The sequence below is a fragment of the Pezoporus flaviventris genome, unplaced genomic scaffold (assembly GCF_033815535.1).
Source record: "Pezoporus flaviventris isolate CSIRO_AGI_PZ_B2104156 unplaced genomic scaffold, CSIRO_AGI_Pfla_v1 ptg000063l, whole genome shotgun sequence".
Taxonomy (NCBI): Eukaryota; Metazoa; Chordata; class Aves; order Psittaciformes; family Psittacidae; genus Pezoporus; species Pezoporus flaviventris.
This window is the reverse complement of record NW_026892611.1, coordinates 1,341,402-1,357,610: the sequence shown is the minus strand read 5'-3', so window position 1 is coordinate 1,357,610 and position 16,209 is coordinate 1,341,402. Positions and strand designations below refer to the sequence as shown.

Below are 16,209 nucleotides of genomic sequence, written 5' to 3'. Positions count from 1 at the left end.
CCATGGGGAGCACCACAGCGGGTGGCACTGCCTGCCCACACCATGGCCACAACACCCAGAGCCATTGGGACTGTGGTTCAGTGCTCCCTGACTGGAGTAGGAGCCCTGAGAAGCCAAACACCGTGTTCCCCAAGGAGCTGTTTTGGGGGGGCTGTGCAGGCTTTAACCATCATGGACACTCAGTGTTTCTTTAAGAGCAACTGGAAGCGATGGATGTAACCTGGAATCAGAGCGCAGAGGAGGGCTGCTGAACTGTCACAGGCTGTTCCCGTCGCGCACCCGTCGCCCTGGCCCAGATCTGTCTGTACCTGGCTGAGGCACAGAGATGTAACAGATTTACAGCACTGGGGACACGAGGGACTGGTCGCTGGGAAGAGAAACACTCCTCCAGATAGGATCTGCACCTCACCTGGAATTCATTCCTTGCATCAGGTGAGCAGCAGCCTCCCGCCACTTCCTTGTGAACAGGATCCCAGGAGAGAAGCCAAGGGCTGAAAGGCCCCCGTTGATAAGGAAATGCACTTGATCGGGACCGAGCCAAGGCTGCTGCACGTGGACCGGCGCCAACACAGGGATCTGCATCAGCCAGGACGGAGCAGGAGAGCTGCAGGACCAGGGCATGGTGTCCTCTCCTTCCATGGCACAGGCAGGCAAAGCCAAGGTCTGGAACCTCACTCGAGAGGCTCTTACCCCTGGTTCACCTCACTTTACCTTCCCTTCATCTCCCTGTCATACTGAGCACCTCGAGTAGGAAAAGTACATGCTGTGCCACCAGCGCTGTGGCCTTGGCTTTCTTCTTTGCCCTGGGGCTGTCTGGTTCTAATTGCTGTGCTTCTTACCCTTACCATTCCATTTATTATTTGTTCCAACAGACCTCTGAGGCAGTCACAGCAAAACAAGTAGCAAAGAGACACCCTCAAGCGTGTTAATATTGTGCAAGGATGATTTTAGAGCGCTCTCTGCCATCTCAGCCCAGCCACTGCTCTGGGCAGTGCAGCTGCTTCATAGCCTCTAAGTGCTGTGGGAGGCAGCATCTGGGGACGGACTCAGGCAGGGCTGCGTTGGGATTGAAGTCTGAAAGCCAGGAATGTCAGCGTTGCCTTCCCAACTTCTCTATTTGGCACAAAATTCCACCAAACCCACACTTTGGGGGGTGTTCCTTTTGTTGCCGATTTATTTTGTGGTTTATTCTTTTTAGACCTTCTTAACACATATTTAAACTCTTCCTTTTTCCTTGTCCTGTTTTCAAAGCGGTGCTGCAATGTGTGTTCTGACAGCAGCTCCTGCTTTTGTGATGCCCTCAGAAATCCATGACTGAAAGCAGACTGACACTGCTCATGGGTTTAGAAACCAGCCCAGAGCTGGGTTTACAATCAGAGCTCAGATGCTGCGGGTCTAGGGAATTACTCCACTGCAGCTGGTGATGCTACACCAAGGTACATTTTATGTTTCCTCACCCTTCCAAACCCCCAGAGGAGAGCAAATGAGGTGGGGTATGAGGGAAAACAGCACAAATCCTCGACTGTTAAAACTCTGCTACTGTCATGCAAATACATCTGGTTCAGCAGCTCAGAAGCAGACTTCAAAGGACACAGAAGTCATTAGAATCACAGTTCAAAGAAGAAAAGTGAGCAGCTGGTCTGGGCCATCTGGTTGGGGACATAAAATGGGCTCTTTCTTCCCCAGTCAGTGTATGACATTCTCATTAATCGCAGGAGCATCTTAACATTAACCAAGATGATGCTGTTCAGAATGTAAGTCTTAATAAATCATCAAAACTGTTGTCTCAGCAAAGCTACAGTCCGGTCTGATCCTTCCTCCCAGCATGCCAGAATGGTGATTTTAAGTTGGTATTTTCAAAGCAAATTAGTGGGAATTGCATTCCTCAGGCTCCTTTGAAGGTCTCAGGGAGGAATGCGGTCAGGATTCCCCAGGCTGTGGAGGAATCACCTTCTCTATTGATTCCAGAAGCCACCTTTGGTTTAAAAACATATGGAGGAGGTGCCCTCACTTGGGCTGGTTCCATCCCACCAGTGGGATGGTGCTGGGATGGGGCTTAGGCCCAGGACACCCCCCAGCAGACATCTCAGCCAGGGCAAGTTCCAGCCCCAGTGGTGTGAACAGAAATCCCTGGTTTAGCTGCTCTGATCTCAAGGCCCTCAGGGGCTCCTGGAAGTTGATATCCCTGTTGAATACATGGATGACTTCCTTGAAATTCAGGCAGGTGGTTTGATAGTGCAGGGATGTGACAGCTGCCAGGGGGAAGCCAAACTGGACAGGAGCCACAATGGAGAGCTCAAGGGCATGGCAGATACCTGCTGATTTTGACAAAGTGATGATGACCTGGGAGCTGCTGCTGCTTCTCCTGCCTCCTCCTCGCCTTGCAGAGCTGTCAGCTCTGTCTCTTCCTGTAAAAGGCAAAATGGAGAGAGTTCATCTTCATGTTATTGCTCTAGGAGCATACCTGGCCCAAAACCTGCACGGGAATTGGGGGTTTTCAGCCCCAGGCTTTCCCAGACACCACTGTTTCCATCAATCATGCCTTTCCTGGTCTTTCCTTGGAAAAAGGGATGCTTGCAAATGTGTACATGCAGGCAATACATCCCTGGGACTGGGATTTACCTGCACCCTGCAGCAGCAGAGACTGGGACATGATTTGATAGTTGGGATAATTCCTCCCCCGTAATAAGGGCCATTGCAGCCAAGCCTGGTACAAGGACTTGGTTCCAAGATTTTGGGAACAATGCTACTGCCTTAATGCTCCTCTCCCGAGGGTTTATCCTCCCAGAGCTGGCGAAGCCGGGATGTTTCCATGTCTGCCTTGCCTGGGAGATGATGGGGACCCAGGGGACTGTGGTGAAGCCTGGCTGGTGTGAGCAGAGCCTGCAAACACCTCTACACAACACAGCACAGACTTGCTTTTGGAGTTTCCGACCTAAATCTGTTCTCGTTAGACCTTGATGAATTAACACAGAAAAGCTACCTGCCTGGGTCCACGAGGGATGAAGGAGCAGAGGCTACCATCAGTGCCGCTGGGCTGGATCCCAGGAAGCTCTGTGAGGAGCGAGGAACACAGGACCCGAAATCACAGCGACCTGCTGGGAGTTGGAACCACCAGCAACCTGCCAGGGATACACACCAAACATGAGCTAATCCCAACAAAAATAGGAGTGAAATCACAATTCAGATGCATAATTCATGTGCATAATTTTATCTCCGCTGGATATTCCCCAGGGATGTATTCTAGAAAATGCTTGCTTTCCCCTCCCCTCATCCTTCCAAAAGTGCCGTAGATGCAAATCACTGGAGGCAGTGAGGGGTAGGAGCTCTGCTGGGTTACTAAATCAATGCTAAATTTGTCTGAGTTTCTAGCCCATGCCTTGGCAAGTTATGCAGATTGAAGCTGTTGTAGAGACATGCAGGCTTGGAATAATCACAGGATTTTAATTGCTTTCATTGTGAACCCCAGCTCCTGATTGTATCCGCATGGAAAACCAACAGTTTGCACTTGCAACTGCTAAAAATGTTAAACAATAATGGCAATTAAGAGATAATTATAGTTACTCGGGAGCCCGGGTTGGAGTTAGGGCTCCAAGAAGAGATCCCAGCCGACCAGGAAGCGTTGCCCTGTTTACTGCAGACCTCAAGCTGCTCGTTCTGTGATGTGAGATCTGCCAGATTTAATTGCTTAATGATTTTCTGTAAAGCATTTAAGTCCCCGCTATCTTCAGCCAGCCCAGGCTCTGCCTGAACTGTACTCGTCAGTGCTGGAGGACAGTGGCAGTGTCAAAGCCCTGGCCCGGCACCCGATGCGTGCTGAGTCACCCAATGGGTTTCTCCTGCTAATTACAACACCGAAAAGGTCCTGGGACTCCTGGCCAGGGGGATGGCAGCACCCATGGGTGGGTCCCTGCCGAAGGAGGACACATAGGTGCTGTCCCTCCACAAACCATGGTTTCAAATGGAGCCTTCACAATGTGTGCCCAGGTTGAGCCCATCCAAGCTGACCCAAAGGCCACAGAGGAGCAGACACTTTTGGCCCGGGCATTTGGAACCCTTAAGAGAAATAAGGACTTTTAGAAGTGGATTTGAGAGGTTTTGTCCTTGCCGAAGCATTCTGGGCTTCCCTCAAGAACAAAAAGGCATTTCTTTCTTTCCAGAGCCATGTTCCAGGCCGGGTGCCAGCTGCCTGCATGCAGGCTGCAGCAGAGGCACGTCCCAGCTCCATGTCAGCCCTGGGTCCTTTCCTGCCAGAGCGGCCCCAGCACAACCACCAAGGAAACCCTGCGAGAAGGGCATGAGATTAAACCCCAAACCTGTAATCAAACCCTTGGTGCAAAGAGATCTGTGTAAGAAGGGATTTACATTCCTCTGACTCAGCTTCAGCAGCTAAAGCCTGGGTCACGCTGTGTGTACACCCTGGAGCTCATCCCTGCTGGCAAACCTTGGGGAAGTCCTTCCATCATGCCCGAGCAGCACCTCATGCTGCTCACCCCTCTGCTGCTCATCCTGGCTGGGGTAAGATGTGGAAAAGCCCTTCCCAATGGCCTCAGTGCAGTGGGGCACCCACGCAGGGGGTGCTCAGGCCAACGTGGTGGTGGGAGCACACATCCAGCTCTGCAGATTCCAGCCCCATCAGTGTGTAGGACTCCGTGGCCAGGGCTGCAGGAACAAAGGGTGGCTTTCACCGCACTCACCCTGCACAGGGACTGCTGTGGTGAATTCCTCGGATGCTTTTATGGGCTGCGACCAATGCACAGGGAGAGCGCAGCTCCCAGCAATCTCCTCCCCCTGAAAGCACTCCATTCACACCCGGGATGGAAGGAGGTGAAAGAAAAGGCCATGCATGTGTTTAAATGCAGGGGGGCCTTACTGCATGAATCTCTCCCCAAAAGCCTCCCTGTCCAGCAGGCCAGGGCACAGGCAGGCAGGGTCTGGGCAAGCAGCTGAGCTGCAGACAGGCTGCTCCGCAAGGGCCATAAATCAATGGAGATGTGTAAGCAAGGGAGGGAACAAAGGACATGGAGAGGTGCCATGGCCGCTGGCAGCCATGCCAGAGCATGGCATCTGAGGAAAGCCTCTGACCAAGCCTGCATGGGATGAGAGCTGTGGTTGAGATGGGATGAGAGCTCTGGAAACTGGGTTCTCCACCAGGCCACAGCAAGCTCTGTGCATTTGATCTCAGTCCCCAGCACTGGGACAGAAGTGGACGGTGAGGCCACTACAGCAGCCTGTGCCCACAGGCAGGAGGAAACAAGCTACACCAGGGCTGGATAGAACTGTTCCTCCAGCTTAACCCAAGGCTACATCCCCCTGAGAGCAAAGCAGTGCCTGGGGTTGCCCCTGCTCAGGCTGGGCAGCTCCCTTCTTACCCCCCTGTTCTGGGTGCTGAGACCACTGGTGCTCAGTGCAGAAGCAGGGTGCCTGCCTCCTAACAGCAGGGCTGCTGGAAGCACTGACCTGACAATAAGCAGTTATTTGTCTCGTTGGTAATGAGTTATTACTCAGCCTCAGTGAGACATTGCCTTAAGGGAGGAAGCATCTGATCATCTTTTAATAAACACAGTTGACTCCTGCAGCTCCTGTATCTATAAAGCACTCAGAGACACATGGCTTATGCATAGACACTGCTGCTATGAGTCACAGTCTGGGAAAGGGTGTTGGAATCATTGCTCAATAAATAGAACAAAGCAGGGAAACCTCGAGTGGGCAGGGATGGCACAGTCCTGCTTCCTTCCCCGCGTGCCACCGGCCTCCTAAGGACTTACCCGATGGAGACTTGAAAGTGAGATAAAAATCATTTCCATGTCTTCTCTCTTCATCTCAAATCTCCCACAAAAGCACGGAGAGAAGGATCCATCCCCTGGGTACCGCGTTAGGAGCAGCAGGCTCTGCTTCCGCGTGCTTGAGGCTGGATGGGAGGGAAGGAGAGCACTGACAGGCAGCCTGGGTGTTCCCACTGGAGCAGGGTGCAACGCCCGGTTCCTGTGCAGGACGCCCAGGGTGGGGAGGATGCTGCCATCACTTTCTCCCTTCCTGGAGTCCTAAGTAGTCATGGAGAAAGGGAAGAACATCGTGCCACAGGCGGAGCAAGGCTGGCTCTCCCTGCTAACACCTTCTCCTGGGGCGCTGCACCATGCTCCCTCCACAGAATGAATCCCAGATCATGGCTAGCAGTTACACACGTGGAGCACAGCTACCCACAAACAGCCTGCCTGCTCTCCAGGGCCACAAAGGCCACATCTGGAGGAAACATTCCATGTGAGGAACTGAATAACTTGGCTTGTACAACAGAAAGTAACGGGACACTCTCTCTAACCGCAAACCACAGTTACCCACAGCAAACACACATGCACATCTGCAGACGCTGCCCCGCACCCAGACCCCCACCCACAAGCACGTCAGGCTCCCCTGCAAGCATCTTCTGAACCTTGTAAAGCAAGGCAGCAACATGGACTGAGTTTACCCTTCAGTGGCATGTTGCCCAAGCACATCTGGAAGCAGTTTCTTTCCCAGGATACATACCTTCCAGCCAGTGCCCCACATCCAGATGTTTCCGAACACCTTCATGCCCCCGTTGAAACTGAGCAGCCATCCTGGGGATACCCTTGGCTCCTCCAGCACGGGAACAGTTAATGCTCATTGCAGGACACCTGCGCCTGGTGGAAACTGGAGACAGCAGAGCCCAGCAATGGAAAAAGCCAAAGCTAAAAGCTGTGTCCTGCAGCTGCTGGGGAGGCCGAAGGGCAGGCAGCAAGGACAGAGAGCCCCATGCTAACACCTCGCATCACCCTCAGCCATTCAGAGGGAAGCTCTGCACACCTTGGGGCAGTTTGTGTCTTCCAGAGCCCCAGGGCTATGCAAGGGATGGATTAGGGGGAAGGCTGAGTACACAGTGTCCACTGCAGGACTTAGGGCAGCTGAGCAGGGCTCGGTTTCACTGCCTAATTGCTAAGGGTGTGAGTTAGAGCTTCTCTTCCTGAGCCTGAAGCAGGACTCCCACTGCAGTGATGCATCCAAGGAAACACCAAACTCATTTTCTACTCACGTGCGTTAACTCTGTCCCTCAAGCCTGGGCAGGGCCTCCCCATCCCTCCAGAGCTGGATTTACAGCAGCACCACAGGCACTGGATTCATGGCTGGAAGGGGGGGCTTTCCACAGGCGGAACTGGGGCTGGGAAAGTTCCTCACCTCAGGTTTGGATGAGCCCTCCTATGCTGCAGCTGCACTGGCTTTGATTAAGAGCCCTCTGCACCAAGGGGACCCAACCATCCCACAAGGCTACAGAAGCTTTCCTGGAACTGCAGTGTTAACCCAGACCTAACCAGGCCAGACCGGCTTAAACCCTGCAACTACACTTCCAGCTAAAAGGCTGACTGGGACTAGTGAGGAAGGAGCATCATTCCCAGCTTCCCCAAAGGAGAAACCACCTCTGCTTTTCAGCACTGCCAGGCGTAGGTTATAGCAGATTGCCTGTGTGTAACAGCCACACTGCTGCCTGCTCAGGAGTTTTGGGTTCATCTCATTCTAGAGCTGCTTTGCATGAGTCATGGTTGTCTGCAGCTCAGCTTCCCCTCCTTTCTCATGCTGGTGTTACTGTCCCACAGCAGAGCTGTTACACTACAGCACTTGGCAGGCGCCCACAGCGTTTCCAAAATATCAGGAGGCCACAACCCCACATTTAGGTTGCATCAGGAGCAAGACAGCAAGCGGAGGGGGTTGTTTAAGGCCAAGCCCACAGTCCCTGCAGTGCTGGAGGCATTAAATATACATCAGCTTCAGGCAACCGGCAAGAGTTTTACATCTCACCTTTCTACTGAGCGCAGGGAGGAAGCCTGAAGGGGAATCCTGAAGGGGAAGCCTAATTCCTGCAAAGCAGAGAGACAGCTCAGAGTGTCCTGGAGCCAGGGCCCCAGCTGCTATAGCACCCCATTCGACTGGGGTCATTAAGAGACTCAGCCCAGAACCTGCACATCCAGGTTACTGGGTACAGCAGCATCCCATCAGGGCTGCCTGCAGGAGTCATACTCCCCTCAGTCCCACTGTCTGGAGCAGGGCTGGAGGTCAGCACCAGCAAAGATTGGCCACATGCACTCCCCAGGTTGAGGTTCTCCCTCTGCAGACATGTGTCCTTTGGGTCATTAGCACCTTCAAGGGCAAAGAACTCACTGCTCACACTCTGTGGACAAGTGCTGGCTTTGCTTGGGACAGCCGGTAATGAAGAAGAAACTAGAGGCTGTTTAAATGTGTCAATTCACCTTTAATGTTTGAAAAAAAAAGAAAAAATGGTATTTGAGCCATTGCAGTTATGAAGGGAACAGATTTTGCTCCACGAGAGACCGTGAACAGATTCACATCAGACTCATGCTTGGAAAAAACCAAACCCAAAACATTCTCCTTTCAGATCCAGAGTGGAGTTCTGAATAGACAAAGACCACACGAGTGCCCCAGGCAGCCCAAGGCACATTACCCCAGTGCAGACATTTCCATCAACGTGAAGTTATGACAGCTACATTCGTTCTAGTTACAACATTGTTCTATCGATATTACAAAATTAGGCATACTTTGGATTTTGCACAGAGACAAGAAGGACTTTTACTTCAGGAAGTCATCAACCTGGGTCATCAAGTCTTTCCACAACAAAGAGTCCCTTCACTCTGTTGTTTCCCCCCCCCAGCAATGACTTATTACCAACACAAAGATCATCTCAGTAACACAACTTAGGTGCAACCAGCCTAGTGATATTGTCTATGCATTAGTTAACAAGCCAATAGACCTGATGACAAGCACCAGGAATTTACTTGCCATCACAAAGCATTTCTCCACACCCAGATAAAAGAACTTCCTGCAGCATAATCCAAAAGTCAGTACATACTAAGACAACATCACTGCTGAACCTATTGGAGACCAAGACATTTGTCTGCCTTTGAAGCAGATGTCACATGAGTTTCCTTCACACAAACATCACATGTAAGTTTAACTTCTTGGTACTGTGCTTTAAGAACAAAAGCAGATATCAGAACATGGAGGACACTCCTCCAGAAATAGCTTATCAGCTACAGAAAATAAAGAAAGGAGACAGTGGCCACTTACAAGTCTTCCACATGACTAACTTGCTTTAAGGAGAGCATCGAGTTAAGGCAGTGTTGAGACAACTGGCTAAGAACATGCCAAATAGAGCTGTTGTCAGTAGTCACCAATTTGATATCCTACTCCATTGCGGGGACGGGCCATGTGGCTTTAGATCTCAGTATCAAGGTCTAAAGACTTCAGCCACAGGATGCCACTTTCTGCAGCAAGCAGCAGCTCAGGGGGATGGCTGTTGAAGTCTTCTAGACCAGGCTGAGTTGCTTACAAGTCTAGGTCAATGTTTCAGCAGCGCCAAAAATACAGTGATGGACACTGAAAGAGAACACCGAGGGTGCCAGCTGCAAGCCTGTTTATCACAGTCCAAGGTGGAGTTCAACTTGAGTGTGAAAGCCACGTAATCAAGAGCCCCACCAGCTTTCAGGGAAGGTCTAAGTACCTGCACTGAGGTTACTGGGAGAGCCAGCTCTCTACAGTCTGCAGGGTGGGTACAGAGGCTCACACTGGCTTTGCTCCTCTTTACAAGATTAACAGTCTAATAAAACTCAGTAAGGAAGTCAGGAACTTTTGGCCTGCCCAAAGAAGTTTTCCCAGCCTCAAAGAAGGAGTTACCACTGAGGGAGCTGCTGTGGAATAGTTTTATTTCTTCCCACGTAAAGGCCATTGTTTTAAGCATTTACAGGTTTCCTAGTGCAATACAACCAAAAAAAGCAGTAACAAAAAAATGCCGCCTTCTTCCCAGGCAACTAAACAGAAGTAGATTTTTACTGCAACATATACACATTAAATATAGTATACAGTCCATGCAGCGGCATAGCCATGTTAAAGGGAGTCGTGGCTTCAGCCATCAGTGCATTACAGTCCGAATTTCACTTGCTCCTACTTCCTATCCAGACTTGAAGAGAAGAATTGCAACCTGACCCAAGTAAAAATAGATGAAGTGCTTTGTCTCGTGTGTTACATAGCTGCCAAAGTTTCTGCCAACAATGCAGTGCCAAGTTGGGTTGTATTTCTTGTCAAATTCCTGAAGAAAGAGAAGAGAGGCATTAAGGCCAAGAAAGCCCACATGAAAATAGTTCTAAGCACAAATTCTTAGCTGGTTCTGTCCACTCACTATTGCCTCTCCTCCCACCTCCAGCATCTTTTGATTCCCCACTGCAAGACACTGTCATATTAAGCAACCAGACCTCTGCACTGGATAGTTCAAAGGATCAAACGCAAGCAAATCAGCTTCTGAGACTTGAAGCACCCATCAGCCCTGGCAGAACCAGCAGACACAAGAGCTCTCCTTGGTGCAGCCTATTCAAGCCCTGTGTGTAGGCTTGCTCAGGGGAATATTTCTCCTCTCCCATTCCAAACCCACTCACAAAAAATAAGGTTCTGGCATGTCTGTTCCAGCAAAACATTTGAGCTTAAAGGTCACCTAAAATAAGGAAGGAGAAGTCTGGCTTTTACTGTTGCGGTCTCTTCACATAAAGGAAAGAGAATGTACACTGAAAGCAAGCAGGCAAATTCACAGGCCAGGCAGCACACAAAAAACTGAGAGGTCCGAGGTGAGCAAGTTGAATGCTGGCTTAATAGTCCTCTATTTAGCAGCTAAGATGGGGTTAAAGACCATTTTCTTCCCTCTAGTTAATACCCAACTTCCAAGAACACCCTTTCCTCCACCAAGACAGAGCCAAAAGAACAGACTAAACGTTCAAGATTAAAGCCAGTGTTAGTCCTCAGACAGCAGCAAGACAGTTTGAGCTCTTTGCAGGTAACCTTTAAAGTAAGGAAAAGGCTTTCTTGCCAGGGCATGAAGGGCCATCAAATTGCTTTCCTCCTCCCAACACACTCACAGGAAATAAAGGCCAGCTTCTTTTCAGATGCCTTTTTTGTGTCACTCACTCACTTTACAGGCTGCATTGCCCCAAGCAGTTTGAGAGAAGTCTTGCCTCAAAGTGATCAGAGAGGTTAGGAGACACCTTTGAATCCTTTCTACTCAAGCTTAGATTACAAGCAAGGCTCAAAAGCCAGGTGCCAGGACTGCACTCTCTATGAAGTCACTTTCCTCCTTCAAAAGCTCTTTGCCTGACCATTCAAAGAAGTGGCTACAGAGAGAACTGACAGCTTCCCAGATGCCATCGAGCATGAGCTCCTGCACGTGGGAAGACACCTCTTCCCAAGCCAGGGCAGCTGCCTGCATGTTTTTAAAGCAGCACCTTGCACAGTCCCACCAGCCAACACAAGGCCCCATCCTCCTCCACACCACCCACCCCAGAGCCAGGAACACAGCGGGGAGAGCTGCACGTGCACAGCTGCCCACTTTGAGTGAATCAGTAATCCCACCCTGCACTGGTACTGTGAGTGAGGCAGCAGCATCTCTGGAGCAAGTCCTAAACAGAGACTGCAGCCAGCTCTTTCTAGGCTGGCAAATCCAGAGGGACAGCACTCAACATTGCTCAGAGCTTGCCAGAGCTCTGCCATAGCCCTCCTCTGACCTTGGAGGAGTCATTCCATCCTCTTGGGAACAGCAGTAAAAAAGCCAAGAAGAAAGCATCTTCTCCCTCCAAACACACACATATCAAACCTCAGACACTCAGGCTCACGACAGGCACACATACTTGAGACTTCCTGAAGCTCTTAGCAAGAGCAGCCCCCTCAGCCCGTAGTTACCTTCTTTATATATGCTGCAATGTCCTTTTCTATGTTGTACTTCTCCATTGCCTGTGTAGCACAGTCCACAGCATCTTGCTGCATGTCCTCAGACATGTCCGCATTCTTGATCACAGCCTTTCTGTCAGACATCGTGAACCTAAGACAGAACATAGAATCCTTTAATTCCTTCCCAAGACAGGAGAAGCTTCCTGTGCATCAGAGGTTGTCCTTTCTATGGCACACTGCGTCACAAGCAGATACTACAAGCCCCCCGTTACGACCAGGGTGAGTTTCACAGGGTAGCCTACAGTAGTCCCTTGTAGGCTAAGGTGCACCTTACAGCTGGAGCACTGTAGCACTGGCACTGTCTGGAGGTTAGATCAAAGATAGCCCAACATCAACACCTGCATTAAATTCATGCAGGAAAAGCTTACTGTGTGGGAGGAGACGGGATCTGCAGAGAGCCAGAACCCTCCTATAGATCAGTAGGCTAAAGCCAAGTTTGCCTTCCAGGAGCACCAGCAGTTTGGAGCATCATCTGTTCAGAGCCTTGCAAGATCCCAGACTGCCCATCACCAACAGGGAGGCTCAGGAAGCATACGTTAGCAGCAGTGCTTTTACGCACCACCACCATCCCAGGTGTTATAGTTACCACTGCTAGTTTAGCCTGGAAGGAGTGCTGTTGTTCCACATTCAGCCTATCATCATTCCCTCAACCTCACTGCTGCTTTGCCAGGGAAACCCAGACTTCAGCTGCTCCCATGGGACAAAGCTGGTCTGACAAGCCAGAAACAGGTTAACACCATGCTGCAGCCTAGAAAGAGGGGCAGGGGAAGCAAGCCCCACCACAGAGCTAGCACAGCCAGGGCCTGGCAAAGGGCCTCCTTTTTGCCCTCCCACCTGAGAGCCACACCACAGATGCTAGATACCAGCATGCCAGTGCTAGTAAAACTCAAAAGCTGTACACTACAGCTGAGCATGCAGCCCCCTTCGGTCTGTGTTAGTTCAGGTGCATCACACCAGTTCCTGAAGCCACTTGCACATAGATCTGCCATGGCCTTCCCAGGGAGACATGGAGCACTGGGAAACTTCCAGTGCAGTCAGTATTATTGCAGAAAACAGAAACTGGGCAATCCCAGCCCTGCAGCCTTTCTTCAAGCAAAGGCCACACACTTGCCCTGTGGAAGGAGGCCTGTGCAGTCCTGCCTCCAACAGACCCCTGGCTCCCCCAGCCACACAACGCCCAGTCAGGAGGCACATGTTTTATCTGGGGGACTGGTCAAGCAAAGGTCTTCACCAAGAAGGACCACAGCTGCTCACCCTGACAGCAGGTCTTGCCAGAGCATGTTAAAACTGTGGGAATAAGCTCCCTAATGACAAGGAGTACCTCCAATTAAGCCTGCAAAGCACCATTAAGTTTCCTAAGTCTTTTTACAGTGCTCTAAGTCTTGAATGATACTACCAAGCATGTTTTGAAATAGTGAAACTACACATTTTTAGCTCTACTGGGGAGTGAAGAAAATCTGCTGCAATGATCACTTCCTGGAATAGTCCCAGAAAACTGAAGGAGTAGCTTTGTTACAGCAATTAAAGGAGCCTGCTATCCAGAGAGCAAGAGAATCCACTTACATAATTGTAACCCTATGATTACAATACTTCAATTCTTCACCCTGCCTGCAGTTGAACGCTTCTATTGCAACCTTAATTTATACAGTTTAGATACAATGTTTAATAGAGCACTGTTATTAACATACGCTAATAGCATCAGGAGGAATGACAGGAACTGAGCTCAAATGCCAACAGAGAGCACACGCCCCTACCACAGCTCTGGAAAAGCCACTTCCAGGCAGGTTGCTCCCCTCCATGCTGTGGTTTAAGCTGGGGGCCAAAAACCCCAGCAGGACAAGACACAGCTCACAACAGCCCAACCAACCGCCTGTAGATTTGGATTCACTATCCAGGAATGTGGCAATCTCTTGGAAAAAGTCTTCTGGGGGGTCAGCCCACAGGAAAAGGGAAGTAGCAGAAATTCACTCGTGGGTCATTCTTCCAGGAAAGCTTCTTTAGGGGAAGAAGAGAGGCAAGCTCTCGCACACATCAAGCCTTCACACACCTCTGCTACACGCCGAGTTCAGAGGGCCATTACATAACCAGCCACGGAGTGACCTGCAAAAAGCATCTCCCTTCCTCATTGTTTAGGCAAGGAGCATCTCAGTGCAGGCCCGTACTGCCAAGGGCCAACAGCGCCATAGAAAAGGAGAACGATTCTCCTTCAGCAGAGTTGCAAGTGCTGCCCTCCCCACACCACCACACTGCTCCAGGGCACAGCATCCTCCACAGGCCAACCCACAGCAGGGGCTTGCAGCTGACAGCACTGCAGCAGAGAGGGTCCCCTGTACCCATTGTTGGGCAGGGAGCAGCTCCAAGAGTCACCCCATTCCACCCCCCTGCACAACACAGGGCAGGGCCCCAGTCCCAACTCATTATCCCACGGGATTAGAGGCATCCTCCCCACAAGCATCCCAGCACCACCACATACACCTCTTTTCCCTAAGCCACAAGATCATGGCTAGCCCTCAGGGCCTCACCACATGAGTGTGGCCCTCTCGGACAACAACCACAAGGCCTCTACATCCAGCCCAGGACAGGACAAGGTTGGGAGGGGGAACAGAACTGCTCCAGCAGCCACCCCCTCCCCAGTGCAGGGCAGGATGCAGTCTTGAGGAAGAAAAGGCCACAGCCCCAGCAGCCACTCCAGAGCAGGACGAAGTCCTGGGGTGGGGGGTGAGGCCCAACCCTTCCCTCACCAGGGCAAGATGAGCTCTTAGAAAGAGTGTAAGAGGCAAGTCCAGCATCCAACCACTCCCCCAGCAGGACAGTGATGGGACTTTGAGAGCTAAATGATGCTCAAGATCAGCACCCGCTCCTTCCCTCAGCAGGACAAGATGCAGCTTTGGAAACGAGGTGAGACACAAGCTCCCACACGCACTCTTTCCCCCACTGGGCAGGGCAAGGCCCAGGCCCAGCACCCATCACTTCCCCACCAGGACAGCACGGAGCCCGAAGGTGGCGACGAGGCCCAAGCCCAGCACCTACCATTTCCTCAATCACGACCCTAGGAAAGGGGTGCGGCACAGCCCTTTCCCCACACGGCACAAGGGGGCCCGGGGACGCGCTCCCAGGAGCCGGGCGCATGTGCAGGCCCGAGCCCCGCGTGACCTTCACGGGGGGAGCCCCGGGGCCGCCCGAGGCAGCGGTGACCTTGCCCGGAGCGGGACCGGCAACAAAGCACCGTGGTGGGGCGGGCTCCGACCGCCGCCGGGAGCTCCCTACAGGCCGCGACCGCCAGCCGGCCAAAGCCAAAGCCGCCATCCCCGCCTCCCTCCCTTCCGGGCGGCCGTGCCACTACCTCTTCGCACACGGAGCGACCGGTACCCACCACCCGGGCCGGCGGAGAGTGTCGCTCACCTTCACAGTGACAGGGCCACCCCGGGAGGGCGAGGCGAGGCACGGCACGGAGAACAAGGCGGTGTAAGGACGCCCGGACCCGCTCCGCTCCCTGCGCCGCGCCGCGCGCTCTGCGCCTCACCGCCGCGCCGCGCTCAAATACAGCCCCGCCCGCTGCGGCGCGCGGCCCGTCGCTTCCCCATTGGCTACACCGCCCGGAACGCCGCACTCCTATTGGCTGAGCTGAGGAGCTACCCGCCGCCCCGGCCCGTCCGCCCGCGCTGTTCTGCCTACATCCTGTTTCATCCCACAATGCAGCGGGGCGAGCGCGGAGAGGGGCGGGGCCTCGCGGGGGCGGGGCTACCCCGGTTCTGTGAGGGGACGGGACCCGGAGCCGCCGGGACCCCCAAGAACCGGCCCCGGGACCCCGATCCCGGGCGGGCTGATTCCTTTGGAGCGGTCTCTGCTGCCCAAGGGAGCCATGGCTCCTCTGTGGGAGTCCCCTCTGCCGTGGGGACCCCGATCCCGGGGTGACCGTGAGCCCCTGGGAGGGGCCGACTGCCTCTGGTAGACCTGATCTCCTTCGGGGTAACTGCTGAATTCTGTTCCCCGTGCAGCACTGTGATACCCTGGTTTGCATTACTGCTCTGCCTGAAGTAAAGCCGTAGTAAAGCTCAGCTTTAGTAAGTCAGCAGGTGCCAGTGCCGTCAGAGCAGGATGAAGTGCTGTGTGTCCACCACAGCATCCCTGTGGCAGGATCCTTGCGGCGGGCAGGGGCTGGCAGTCAAACCTCATGCTATCGTTGTGTGCACACCTCAGGGTGGGAGACAGCGGCGGAGGCTCATGATCATAACCACTGCGCTGGGGCTGGCAGCGAGGGAGCACCCGTCAGGATCCTGGCACACTGCTGTGATGCTGCTGCTTCGGCCCCTTGGAGCTCCGGGCACACACCTGCCCCATGGGCCTGTCTGCCATGGACACCAGGCAGCTCCTGCTTGGGTTGCTCCGTTTCACATGAGTTGAGGTGCCAAGTGA

At 52.6% G+C, this 16,209-nt stretch overlaps 1 protein-coding gene and 1 long non-coding RNA gene across 4 annotated transcripts; both read right to left on the bottom strand.

The window, feature by feature from the left end:
- Positions 1-1,452: 1,452 nt before the first annotated feature.
- On the bottom strand, positions 1,453-6,665 carry LOC133277814 (uncharacterized). Of its 2 annotated transcripts, none has more exons than XR_009746348.1 (5): positions 6,526-6,665; positions 5,769-6,044; positions 2,984-3,122; positions 2,316-2,408; positions 1,453-2,169 (listed from the first exon to the last, which is right to left on the bottom strand). It is a non-coding gene; the product is annotated as an uncharacterized LOC133277814 (long non-coding RNA). The 2 variants fall into 2 exon arrangements; XR_009746349.1 differs by having other exon boundaries at positions 5,769-5,911.
- A 3,046-nt stretch (positions 6,666-9,711) lies between these two features.
- On the bottom strand, positions 9,712-15,307 carry DYNLL2 (dynein light chain LC8-type 2). 2 transcript variants are annotated; one of them, XM_061469978.1, is made up of 3 exons: positions 15,196-15,307; positions 11,746-11,884; positions 9,712-10,111 (listed from the first exon to the last, which is right to left on the bottom strand). In XM_061469978.1, exons 2-3 carry the CDS (start codon positions 11,875-11,877, stop codon positions 9,974-9,976), a joined length of 270 nt encoding a protein of 89 aa, XP_061325962.1. In that variant the 5' UTR covers positions 11,878-11,884; positions 15,196-15,307; the 3' UTR covers positions 9,712-9,973. The 2 variants fall into 2 exon arrangements, with proteins under 2 accessions (XP_061325962.1, XP_061325961.1); XM_061469977.1 differs by lacking the exon at positions 15,196-15,307 and having other exon boundaries at positions 11,746-11,903.
- Positions 15,308-16,209: the final 902 nt, after the last annotated feature.

Bases quoted from the DNA above. Each gene is read 5' to 3' on its own strand.
- DYNLL2 (XM_061469977.1), bottom strand. From the start codon at position 11,898: ATGTTCTGTCTTAGGTTCACGATGTCTGACAGAAAGGCTGTGATCAAG. The intron at 10,112-11,745 runs GTAACTACGGGC...CTCTTTCTTCAG, and splicing joins TTGCAGCATATATAAAGAAG to GAATTTGACAAGAAATACAA.